The sequence below is a fragment of the Microtus pennsylvanicus genome, chromosome 6, assembly GCF_037038515.1.
Source record: "Microtus pennsylvanicus isolate mMicPen1 chromosome 6, mMicPen1.hap1, whole genome shotgun sequence".
Classification (NCBI taxonomy): Eukaryota; Metazoa; Chordata; class Mammalia; order Rodentia; family Cricetidae; genus Microtus; species Microtus pennsylvanicus.
Window position 1 is genome coordinate 2,899,986 of NC_134584.1, and position 12,275 is coordinate 2,912,260.

At 51.7% G+C, this 12,275-nt stretch overlaps 1 protein-coding gene across 2 annotated transcripts; it reads right to left on the reverse strand.

Annotated features, from left to right (window-relative positions):
* Window positions 1–15: 15 nt before the first annotated feature.
* Window positions 16–11,832, reverse strand: Kank3 (KN motif and ankyrin repeat domains 3). Of its 2 annotated transcripts, none has more exons than XM_075975643.1 (11): window positions 11,783–11,832; window positions 5,588–5,647; window positions 3,603–4,856; window positions 3,415–3,514; window positions 3,110–3,301; window positions 2,937–3,021; window positions 2,330–2,546; window positions 1,099–1,172; window positions 816–1,016; window positions 642–737; window positions 16–219 (listed from the first exon to the last, which is right to left on the reverse strand). In XM_075975643.1, the coding sequence occupies exons 2-10, from the start codon at window positions 5,619–5,621 to the stop codon at window positions 657–659; spliced, it is 2,238 nt and encodes a 745-aa protein (XP_075831758.1). In that variant the 5' UTR covers window positions 5,622–5,647; window positions 11,783–11,832; the 3' UTR covers window positions 16–219; window positions 642–656. The 2 variants fall into 2 exon arrangements, with proteins under 2 accessions (XP_075831758.1, XP_075831757.1); XM_075975642.1 differs by having other exon boundaries at window positions 1,099–1,244.
* Window positions 11,833–12,275: the final 443 nt, after the last annotated feature.

The window sequence follows — 12,275 nt, forward strand, 5'->3', positions numbered from 1 at the left end:
CACACAAAGTACAAGTTCAGTAGAAGTGCTTTATTGTGAACGCTGTTTTATGGAGTGGGTAGAGAGCTGTATCATCACATCTGCACAAAGTACCCTCCTGTGATTCAGAAGCTCAGACGTAAGAGGAAAGTGTCTCCTACAGTCCAGGTAGAGGGTAGCAGCTGCTCAAAAGAGGTTGGGTCATTTGTCACTGCATCCCTTAGCTGGGGGAGGCTGGCCCTAGAGCAAAGAAAGAGGTTCAGTCATGGGGAAGGGGGGTAAAGGATGTAAAAACAGGAAACATCCCATTTTATTTCAGGGTAAGAGTGGGGTGGGCCCAGCTAGGTAAGTAGTCATAAAAATGCCATGGATGACCCAGCACTTGCTGTCCGATGCTCTACCCATAGGGTGTGTTCTAGGCACACTTCCTTGTCACCAAGCCTCCAGGTTTGGGGCTGGAGCTCTTTCTCTTCTCCCTACAGCAAAGGGCTCCTTTTCCCAAAACAGGTAGCTAGGCTATCCCTTTCATGTGTGTGGTCCTAACCTAAAGTTGTGAGTACCTCAGTTTTGTTAAACATCAAATAGTCGGAGCTTTGTGGTACAATGCAGGCAGAGGTTCTCAGTCTTTGTTGGCATCTGTATTTCTTGGGGACCACACTTACCTGAAAGCCATGGTTTTATGTCAGGTGAGCATGGAGCAGTGCAGCCACCTCATCCTGTTCCGCCTCCAGTGCAATGGCCAGGGCACTTGTTCCCTCCTGGGAAATAGATGATATTAACTCCCTGGTCTATAGTGGAACACGGCACCACTACTCAGGCCCTTGCTGGTGGCTCACATTGTCTAAGATGGTTAGGTCACAGCCTGGCTGGGCCAACAGCAGCTGAACTGTATCAAGGCGCCCGTACTCGCTGGCACACATCAGTGCTGTAGCGCCATCAGCATCTTGTATGTTGACATCAGCCCCACATTCCAGCAAGGCAGCTACCATGTCCTGATGGCCGTGGCTGATGGCTAGCATGAGGGCTGTCTGCCCAGTCTGGAAAACAAGGGAAAGGGGTTTGAAGGTAGGAAGTAACAACATTTTATCCACCCATTGTAAGTGGAAGTGTTGTATGCACCTGACTAGCCTTGGCATTGACATCACCCATGCTGAAAAGTCTCTTGACCACAGCCATGTCTTCCTCCTCTTGCCCTAGAGAAGTGAGGGCAGCCAACATGAGTGCAGAATAGCCGGCTCTATTCTGATGATTGACATCACAGGCTCCTGTGAAGAAGAGAGGTCTGTCACTTCAAGCATCAGATGCTGATTGGTTGGGGAGATGGGGCAGTTGGGTCCCCTGCATCACAGATGGTGGGTGAGCATCTCATAGCCTAGGCTTCCACCTCTGGAGCACTGAGACTGCTGGGCAGAACTACCAGCTGAGCTACAGAGACCCAGCCCTACACGCTATGCCTTGTCTCAAAAATCAGATTTTTTTTTTTTAATTCACTGGCTAAGGGGGTGGTGGTGGGCTTTAATCCCAGCACTGGGGAGGCAGAGGCAGGAGGATCTCTATGAATGTGAGGCCAGCCTGGTCTACAACAGCTAGTTCCAGGACAGGCTCCAAAGCTACAGAGAAACCCTGTCACACTAATGTGAAGGTGAAATGAGACTAGCAACTGAGCAACCAGAGTAGTTACACCTGTTCAGGTGTGTGTATTTGCTACCATGGGGGTATAAGATGAGGCAGGTGAACAGAATGGCTTCATGATAGTCAGAAACCTAAGCAGTGAGTAACCTCCTCCCCCCCCCACCCCCGGGGATAAACAGTGGGCCCAAGAACTCAGGAAGCAGTCAGGCATGGTGGCACATGGCTTTAATCCTAGCAGAAACAGGTGAACCTAAGTGCCAGACCTGGAGATTGAGGAATACAGTATACCCAGGGAGGGGGTATTAAGTTGAAATCTCTGATCTCAAGCCTGGGTGCCATTTTTCGGGGGTAGGGGAGTTGACAGCCGAAGAAGATAAAGTGAGGAGACCATGGCAAAGGCACAAATTTGAGGCCAGCCAAGGGTCATACAACAAAAACTTAGGTCTGGGTGTTCAGTGGGGTTAGAGCACTAAATATCCCCAGTACCCTCATAAAGCTGAGCACTGTGGCACATGTCTGTAACCCCCAAGGCTGGGGAGATGGAAACAGGTGGGATTTGCTAGACAAACAGCTTCAGGTCCAATGGGAAGTTTTTTCAGAAAACACCTAATGTTGGCTTCTGGCCAAGTGAACAGCAAGGTAGCCACTCAGCATTTTTCTGTGCCCATCAACAACACTAGCCTTCCCCCACCCCGGCCCTCTTCACAAATTCCCTGACCTGTATCCAGTAGCAGGCTGGAAATGGCCAAATTCCTGTGAGACACGCTGTAATGCAGGGCTGTGTTTCCATTGCCATCAGCCAGGTTCACCACATGAGCCAGCAGCTCAGGCCCCAGGCTCTTCACCCCTCGAAGCACCCCTGCCACAGGTTCAGCCTGAGAGCACTTTTGGCTGGACACTCGAAACCATTCCTGGGCCACAAGGCGTGCTGCACTCTGGTAGGGCAGGGGCAAAGAAGGGTGTGTGTGTGAGAGACAGACCCCTGTGGTGACCTTGGCAAGCAAAACAAGACCAATGCTTTCTAAGTAGAGAGGGGTTAGACCACACCCTCTTCAAGAAGGAAATATAGTCAGTGAGGTTCCTAGACTCAAAAAGGTTACATTCTGGGGAAATAGAGGACTACTTGAGTGTAGCTGTGGTACCCACTTGCTCTTTTAAGTTTCGTGGAATAGGTCTGGAGCTCTGATCTTTACTTAGGGCTGTGGGTGGGCAGTCCAAGAAAAGGTCAGAGCTGTCCTAGAAGGTAAGTATCTAGGCAAGAGCTCTAGGAAACCCTATACTACTCATGAAGGATGTCAGGGAGGAGAGGTAGGGCCCACACTCACGCCATCCCTGGCAACTCCACAAGGCCTGATGAGCTGTCGATTCAGAGCAATGCATGCCTCCCTCAAACGCGGGCTCAGTTCACACCTGCAGGGAGGCCAGTCTAGACTCAGGATCCTGGGCTACGGTGACCAGGAGAGGGTCTCTGCAATGCAGACCTTTGAAGAAGGCTCACCTCCCTTCTGACCCTGCCTTCGGCTCTAGCTGTGCCTCAGGTTCTGAGTCTTGGCTGTTGTGGCGGCCAGGAGTTCCAGAGTCAGAACCCCCACTTTCATCGCCTGACCCAGAAGAGCTACTCCTGGGGAGTTCAGCAACGCCATCTTCATTGTCACTGTCACTGGCATCCTCGCTGGAGGAGCTCTCATACCTGGAAATAGAATGGGAGGCATCTGCTGAGCCCGCTGAATCATTCAAGAGGGGCAGAGCAGGGATGAGCCTGTGTCCCTGTGGCTGCTATCCTGGGAAAGGGTTTGCGCTCACTCTCCATTGAGGACCCCAACGAACTGCAGGCTCTTGGGTCCCTGACTGGACTGGGCACCTGGAGTACCATCTTTTTTCTTCATGATGGATTTGAGGATGCCTGGCAGAGAATCACATAAGGGCACCACTGAGTTTGACTTCAGCGACCTGGCAGTTCAGGGCTCAACCAGGAGTCAAAGGAAACTCACCAGCAGGGGCCACCTCCTTGTCTCCAGCCATTGGTCTGGGCTGGTTCTCCACTGAGAGCTCAGTCTGCGTGGTCTTCTCAGTGCAACCCAACTGGGTCTGGGTGGCCACCTCTCGAGATTGAGGCCTGGCCACTGCAGCCTCGTAGGCTCCCTCCAGCTCCCTCAATCGACCCCGCAAGAGTTCGCTCACCCCGCGCTGATGCTCCAAGCTGGTATGGAGCAGCTCCAGCTCACGCTCTGCAGCCTCAGGTAGCCCCAGCAGCTCCTCGGTCACCCACGTGTCCACCTCAACAGTGTCAGGGACCACCTCCACTCCAGCCTCCCCTGTCTCAGGTACTGCCTGGGCATCCGCCTCTCGGGTCTCGGGCACGACTTCGGTGCTCGCCTCCCGAGTCTGGGGTTCCCCATCGGGTATCCTAGACACCGGGTCGAGGACCTGCAGAGCGCCTTCGCTGCGCCTGGCAGCCAACCCGTCGGGATCGTCAGCCCGGGGGCTGACCCTGGAGCGGACTCCGCGATCTGAGGTGGCCAGACGTTCGGTCAGGCGCCGGAGCTGGGAGAGCTTGTCTGGGCGCGCCTCGGCCTCCACTTCTTGCTCCGGCTGCACGCGCCCGGCCAGTAGCCGCGCCTTTTCGGCGCGCAACGCGCGCACCTGCTCCTGCAGCTCGGGCAGAGCGCGTGCCTGGTCCTCCAGCTCGCGCAGGCGCCGCAGAGCCGCGGCCATCTGCTCCCTCACCAGCTGCAGCTGGGCGGGGCCGGGTGAGGCAAGGGCGGGGTTGGGGGCGGGGCTGCTGCGGCCCGACCCACGCGGGCTACGCGTGACCGCACGGGCCGGGCTGAGCGCGCGCTCCCGTGCCTGTGCCTGCTCCAGTCGTCGGCTGGTCTCCAGGAGTGTGTGCTCCACACGCGGATTGCGCGAGAAGGAGCGGGGCGACAGCGGAGGTAGCAGGAGCCCCGAGAACGCCCCAGGAGAGAGTGCGCCCGACGCCCCGCCGTCGTCACTGGCCAGGGATTCGCTGGAGGTCCAGGCGCCTGGGCTCCGCGCCCCCGCAAGGCCAGTTCGGGGGGCCTGTGGGCGGCGTGTGTGCGGGGGGCCTGGAGTTCGGCGGGAGGCAGGACCGCGCTCGAGTTCTTCCACATACTTGAGGAAGTCCAAGTCCAGGTGGAAGCCATAGGGTGTCTCCACCGAGTAGGGAGAGCTAGGGCTGCGAGCACTCCCAGTGGAGCCTGGGTACAGGCGAGAGCCGCCCAGGTCTGAGGACAGGGAAAGGGAAGAGGGTTCAAACTGAAAAGCACCCCAAGAGAGTGAACAAATGTGTTCCCTGACCCCTTGCCCCAGTGAGGCACCTGTACAGTTGCCTTTGAGCACCCCCGAGGCTTGCAGGCACATCTGCACTCGGATGGGCATGCAGTCATGTGTATTGAGCACACCCACTAGGTGCCAAAACTTATCAACTTGGGATAGTAAAGAAGACAATATCCGGGCCCTCTTGTTAGCCGTAAATAGACAATCATTTCAAATGAGTTTCAAGACGATAATACACTATGAAATACAGAACCACTGCAGGAGCCAACTTTGGCTCTTATGTCAGGAAAGAGTTCCTGTGACAGGCACTTAAAAGAGTGAGCCCTTCATAACAAGGAGGAAGCAGCTGCAAGAACAGAAGATTCCAAGAAGAAAAATGGCCCATGGAAGACACTCGAGGGAGGGGGTGCTGAAGAGTGACGGTTGGATGGAAGTCAGGTGACTCCAGGATGGCAAAAAGAGGGCGGGAGGGGCAGAGGGTCCTCTAGACCACCATGGGGGTGGGCATCATAAATGGGGCATGTCATGAGTGGGTTTTAAATAAAGTCATGACATTGGCTAATAGGATTCTGGGAAAGGCCGTGTGGCCACGGTGTTAATAATAAAAGGGAACTGCTGACTATGTCCATATATACACAAAAGCACCCAGTGGGGATCTGGGATCATTCTGTACACTCACCAGGCGGGTTCTGATTCAGGACAAACTTGGCCATGTTTCCTGGAGTAGCCACCAGACAGCCTGAAAAATGTCCCCCAGAGAAGTAAGGGTGGAAATCCAGCCTTGTCCCTTGGTTTGAATCTGATGTTCACTCCAACACCATTGAAACTTTGAGCACACAGACCCAAGAGCTTTCTTCCACCGCACCCACTCCCAGGCTCTCCTCCTCCCTTCAAGACCCTTGGAAATGTTAGTGCCACTGACCCAAGACCTGGTGCAGGCCACACAGATACTCTACTGCTTTTGCTAAAGCTGGCTTCAAAATCATAATCCTGCCTCTGCCTCCCAAGTTCTGGAATGACAAGTCTGTGCCACCATGTGTAGCTGAAATTTGAAGTAGGAACACCCAAGTTGCAAGTCTAGGAAGGCGGAAGCAAGAAAGACATCAAACAGAGAAAAGTAAGAAAGTGAAGTTAGCCAGGTAGTGGTGGTGCATGCCTTTAATCCCAGCACTCGGGAGACAGAGGCAGGTGAATCTCTGTGAGTTTGAGGCCAGCCTGGTCTACAGTGCGAGTTCCAGGACAGGCACCAAAGCTACCGAGAAACTTTATCTTGAAAAAAAAGCGAAAGTATTTTAGGCTTAAAATCTAGCGCTTTATAAAGCTGGAATAGAGGATCACAAGTACAAGCCAAGCATAACCCATAATGGTGCACATCTTTAATCCCAGCACTCGGCAGGTGGATCTCGTGAGTTCAAGGCCAGCCTGGTCTGCAAAGTGAGTTCCAGGACAGCCAGAACTACATAGTGTGACCTGTCTTTAAAGGGAAAAAAAATTAAAAAAAAAAACATGTACAAGGTTAACTTAGTCAATGTCCTAGACAGATGCTGTCTGTCGTTTAGACAGCATGTGCTGTCTCAAAAAGTGAAGACAGAACTGAGGGTGTAGCTCAATGGCCAGTGCTCACCTAGCGTTCTCCAGGTAGTAGGTTCAGTCCCCAGTAACACACACTCATTTCTTACATTTTTCTTAGAGAAATGATAAGATGTAAGTGGGCATTGGAACGTTGAGCAAGGTTCCTTGCAAACCCTTCAATAAATGATGGACAGCAAGTGTAAGTCTAGATAGCTCAATGATGCAGCCGAGGAAGGAATGTGTCCAGTACAGCGCTCCAAGGCTCCGTTCTTGGCTTGTGGGGCTTTAGAATGGAAACACAAACCCTTAAGAAGACAAAGAGTCCAGAGAGTGTGATTCTTCGGGTGACAATGGAGGTTAGTAGGTGAGGGTCTAGAAGCAGGGGTTTGGCTCAGTGGTGTATAGCACTTGCCTAGCATACACAAGGACATGAATTGGATCACAGCACCACCAAAAACATGAATGAATGAATCCTGGGCTGGAGATATAGTTCACTTGGTAGAATGCTTGTCTAGCATGCTTGAAGCCCTGGTTACTGACTCATGGTGCATGCCTGTCACCGGAGCACTTAGGAGGGAGAAGCAGAAGGATCAGGAGTTCAGATCATCCTCAGTTACAGAGAACTTGAGGCCAGACTGGAATACGTGAGACCCTATCTCAGAAAAGTGGGTTGGAGAGATGGTTCAGCTGTTCAGACCACTTGCTATTCTTGCAACTGACCCATGTTCAGTTCCCAGCACTGGAGAGCTCACAACCACCTGTAGTTCCAGTTCCAGGGGATCCAACAGTGGCCACTGAGGACATGTATATACTCATGGTCCACATATGTACACTCAGGTACTTATACATATAACAAAACATGGATAAAGGAAGATAGAAAGGGGCCAAAGAGTTCAGAGTGATTGCTACTCTTCTAGGGGACCCAAGTTTGGTTCCAGCACTCACATGGTAGCTCCCAACTTCCTTTTTAAAAAAAATATTTATTTATTTATTATGTATACAATATTCTGTCTGTGTGTATGCCTGAAGGCTAGAAGAGAGCACCAGACCTCACTACAGATGGTTATCAGCCACTATGTGGTTGCTGGGAATTGAACTCAGGACCTTTGGAAGAGCAGGCAGTGCTCTTAACCGCTGAGCCATCTCTCCAGCCCAGCTCCTAATTTCCTATAACTCCAGTTCCAGTCAATGCAAGCCCTCTTCTCGCCTCATCAGGCATCAGCACATACATGAACTATGTAAATACAGGCAAACACTCCTAGACATAAAATAAAATTTTAAGGAAGGGAGCAACAAGGAAGAAAATAAAAGAAAATCCCAACACTCAGAAGCCAGAGCAAGAGGATATCTGTAGCCAGGCGATGGTGGCACACGCCTTTAATCCCAACACTCAGAAGGCAGAGGCAGGCGGATCTCTGGGAGTTCGAGGCCAGCCTGGTCTACAAGAGGTAGTTCCGGGATAGGCACCAAAGCTACAGAGAAACCCTGTCTCGAAAAAACCAAAAATAAAAATAAAAAAAAAAGGATATCTGTGAATTTTAGAACAACTAGAGTCTCGAAAAACAAAAACAGTTTAGGGAAGGGTGTGGCTTCAAGACACTGCACTGGTCTAGCATGTATGAGGACCTGAGCTCAATCCTCAGTGTCTCTCTGTCTGTCTCTGTCTCTCTCTCTCTCACACACACACACACAGAGAACAGAATGATGGGATAATGGAACTTAAGAGAACGCTTATGAAAAGCTTCCACGGAGCCAGAAAGTGGCTCAAATTGACTGCCTGATGTATACTCTCCCTGATTAATCCCAAAAGAATTCTGCAACATATATTATTGTTCATGTTTTACAGAGCAGCCAGGCAGATCTCTTTGAGTTCAAGGCCAGCCTGGTCTACAGAGCTAGTTTCGGGACAGCCAAGGCACACAAAGAAACCCTGTCCTTGCAAACAAACAAAAAGGCAAGAAAACATTTAACAAAGCAATTAAGTCCATTGCCTGTGGGGAAAAAAGAAACATTTCAGATTAGGCTCTGTCCACTTTCTGGGGACCCCTTAGTTGTATTGCCAGTCAAGCTGTTGACTTTGAAGCCTTCCAGTAGGCAGACCCAAGCCACCTTCTGGCTCACCACTCCTTTGCTCCAAACCAACTAAGAATCCAGCCACTCTTCTCAGCTTCTGGTACTCCGGATGGCCACTGTGTGCCAGACTAATTACTAGCTGTTCAGCACCCATCAGCATGCCTAACATATCCCCTGTCAAGCATCCCCTTTTGCTCTCTGAGCCCCGTGTCCCCTCACACCGGCTGCAAGGGGCAGGCTGGCAGGTCGCCGTGGACGACAGCCAGTGCCTCTCGTGGCTTTGTTTTCAGGAAGAACCGGTTTTTGGAAAAAGCCTGGAGCAGTGCTCAGGGGTCTGGAACTGCCTTTCACACAGTTGGAGTGTGATTCTGTACAGCCGGCCCCTCCTCCAGTGACCAGGCCATATCCAAATCAGAAAACAGCTGCAGGTCATTTCTAAGACCCAGGCCAGCTGGAACAGCCAGGCCCAGGGGCTGCACTGAGGACTGGGTGGATATTAGTAGGGCGGTACACAACAGTAGGATTATTGCTGACTGTTTGCAATTTGGGTTTTTTTAAGACTTTTAAAAATGTTTGTCTGTGTGTCCCTGTGTGAGTATTTGTCCATGGAGGCCAAAAGTTATAGATCCCCTGAAGCTGAAGTCAAACTGTGAGCTGACCAACATAGATGCTCAGTAGCAATCAAACTGCAAGAGTAGTACTAGCTCTTAACTACTGAGCCATTGCTCCAGCACCACTGGTTTTTTGTTTGGTTTTGTTTGGTTTTTGAGACAGGGTCTCCAGAAGCCTCCTATGTTTGCTAAGGGTGACTGTGAACTCGACCCTCCTACCTCGGCCTCCTGAGTGCTAGAATGTGCTTCACCACGCCTGGTTGAGCAGTCCTGGAGATGGAGCACACGGCTTTGTGCATGCTAAGCAAACACTCAAGTGACTGAACCATAGCCACAGCCTCATTTCTTTCCTCTTTTTCCCTCAGTAGTCTATGCACATCTGCCTGCGCCTTCTACAGTTGGTCCTGAGGTTATCGCTAATCCCTCCCCACCGTACAGACAGAGAAACAGAGGTCAGAGCAATGAAGCCATAAGCTGTATCCCAAAAGGCATGCATGGGCATGCAGGGTTGAATCTGTGTAGCTTGTTCAGATCTCTGTATTAGCGACTACACTTGACTGTTTTCTGGGGGTGGGGGAGGGCACACATATGCCTCAACACACATATGAAGGCTGGAGAGCAACTGAGTCAGTGCTCTCGACCATGTGGGTACCGAGGCCTGAACTCAAACTTAAAGGCAACTGTCATCTCACCAACCCATTTTATTTCGTTCTATGTTTTGTTTGCTTGTTTTGGAAGCTTGCGGGTTTTGTGGTTGCTAGGGTTTTGGACTTTTTTGTTCTGTTTTGTGTTTGAAACAAGGTCTATGTAGCCAGACCAGGCTGGCCCTGAACTTACAGAGCTTGTCCTGTCATTGCTGAATATTGTTCTGTTTGCTTTTTGTTTATTTTATCTTATTTTATATATTTATTTAAGACAGGATCTTACTATACAGTGCTAGCTCACCTGAAACTTGCTATGTAAACCAGGATGGCCTCCAACTAACAGAAATTCTCCTGCCTCTGCTTCTGGAGTACTGGCGATTTCAGGCATGCACCACACCATGCTGGGGGCCTGTTTATCTATTCATTCCGACTCAAATTTTCCTGCTTCAGCCTCCCACATGCCAGGATTTCAGGCATGCATGGCCACACCCAAAGGAATGCCTGTTTTTCCTTTCTCCGTCCCTCCGGGGTCCCCAGTCTCTCCCAGTCCCCCAGTCCCTCCTTCCCATGCTGAGAATGAAATTTAAGGTTCAAGCATGCTAAGTGAGTTCTCTCCCACTGAGCCACAGCAGCCCTTTTCTCTTTAATTACACTTTATTTATTTATTTTTTGTGGGAGGTGAGTGGGTGCAGATATGTCACGGGGTGAGATGGCAATTCTGTGGAGTTACTTCTCTCCTGTCACCAAATAGATCCCACGGACACAACTCAGGAATGCTAGGGATGACATCAAGCACCATGACTGGCCAATCCATCTTGCTGATCCCTAAGACTCTCTACTAAGTTGCCCTGAGTTCACTCTGTAGTTCCCAGGCAGGACTTACCTTTCAATCCTCCCACCTTGACCTCTCCTGAAACTGAGGGTTATAGGCACTTTTGGAAAGATTCCCTTCCCCTCCCCAGAAATGGCAGGGAACCTGAGCCACTTACTGCTCACCCTCCCAGCAAGCTCCAGTCAGCGCAGCACAGTCCTTGATTGGGAAATAGCGAGTGCGCTGGTGCTAGCCCCCACCTAGACTGCTCCACAAGCCAGTGCCTCCCGGAGTGGGGCGTGTAGCTGCCCTCTTCTCTCCCACACCGCCTGGCTGTCAAAGCTAAATCCAGATCCCCTGCCTGAGGACCCCCTCATTAGGACATCAGAGCCGAAGCTACGCGCCCCGCCACACGCCCCCACACCCGCCCCTGGAGCTATTTCGAAATACAGAGCTCTATCAGGAAACCTGAAGATTGGGAGAGCACGCAGTGCGCACCCGAGGTCCTGAAGAGGGTATGTCTTCCTGATCTAAGACTCTGATGATGGCACCCGGTTAATGTTGGGCCTGGATTCTCAGATTCATGACGTGGGGTGCGGGTAGATCATGGTAGAACAGGGATCCTTGGTTCATCACACACACCCCTCCCCAAACATACACAACCAGGTCAGATTCGAAAAGACAGGGCAGTTTCCTACAGGAAAAGCCGCTGGGCGGTTCCATCCGCTACTATTGTCTATGAGTCCGGGGGGCCATCCGTGCCTCCCTCCAACACCGTTTCCGTATCACCCGCCCCCTCCACCCCCCTGCAAGAAGCACATCCCGAACAAGCCAGTCCCAAGTCCTCAAACCAACTCTGGGGAAGGGTCCCTTAGGCATCTGGGAGATTCCGGTGAGCACAAGCTCCCCCGTTGGGTCCTGGATGGCTACGTGGCAGCGATCTGCTCAATATAGCGCTCCCCTCCCGGGCTAGGCTTTCATCTACCTGGGGCTCCCAGTGTCCGAAGAATCACCATTACAGGACGGGGCACCCACCCCGTCGCAGAGCACAGAGCCCATAGAAGGGGCTGAGTGAACCGCGTCCCCTCCCTCCCCCCAGACACTTGTGTCCTGAATTTCCCCTCTAGGACCCCCATGGGGATCCCGGCAAGTTTGGACGTTACCTGAATCCGCAGCCCCGGCCGCGTCCGCACAGCACCCGAGCCCGCCCCTTCGAAGCTCGGGCCTGGTTATCAAGGCTTTCACCCCTAACTGATGGCCATTTCAGCCAACCAGAACTCGAATTTGACAGAACTACCCAATAGTATGGCAGAGTGGGTCGTCTGGGCGGGGGCGGAGGTGGGGACGCGCCAGGGGGCGGGGCCTACAGTAGTGATCTGCGAAGATGAGAGCAGTGGTGCCCCAGCCACAGCAAAATCCTGCGTGGTCCAGGACTTAAGAAGGTGGGGTTTCATTCACAGCACACTGGAGTCTACAGGAGGAATCTAAACAAACTATTTCTGTGGAATTTATGCGACAAATTTAAATGCGACTAGGATATGAAATCCTAAGACCCACGCAGAACCTTTGAACATAGTGTGCCACTTTCTAGAACTATTCTCTGCATGCCATACCTTTCCCTACTTCCAGGTGCCATCTATGTGCATCTATCTATCT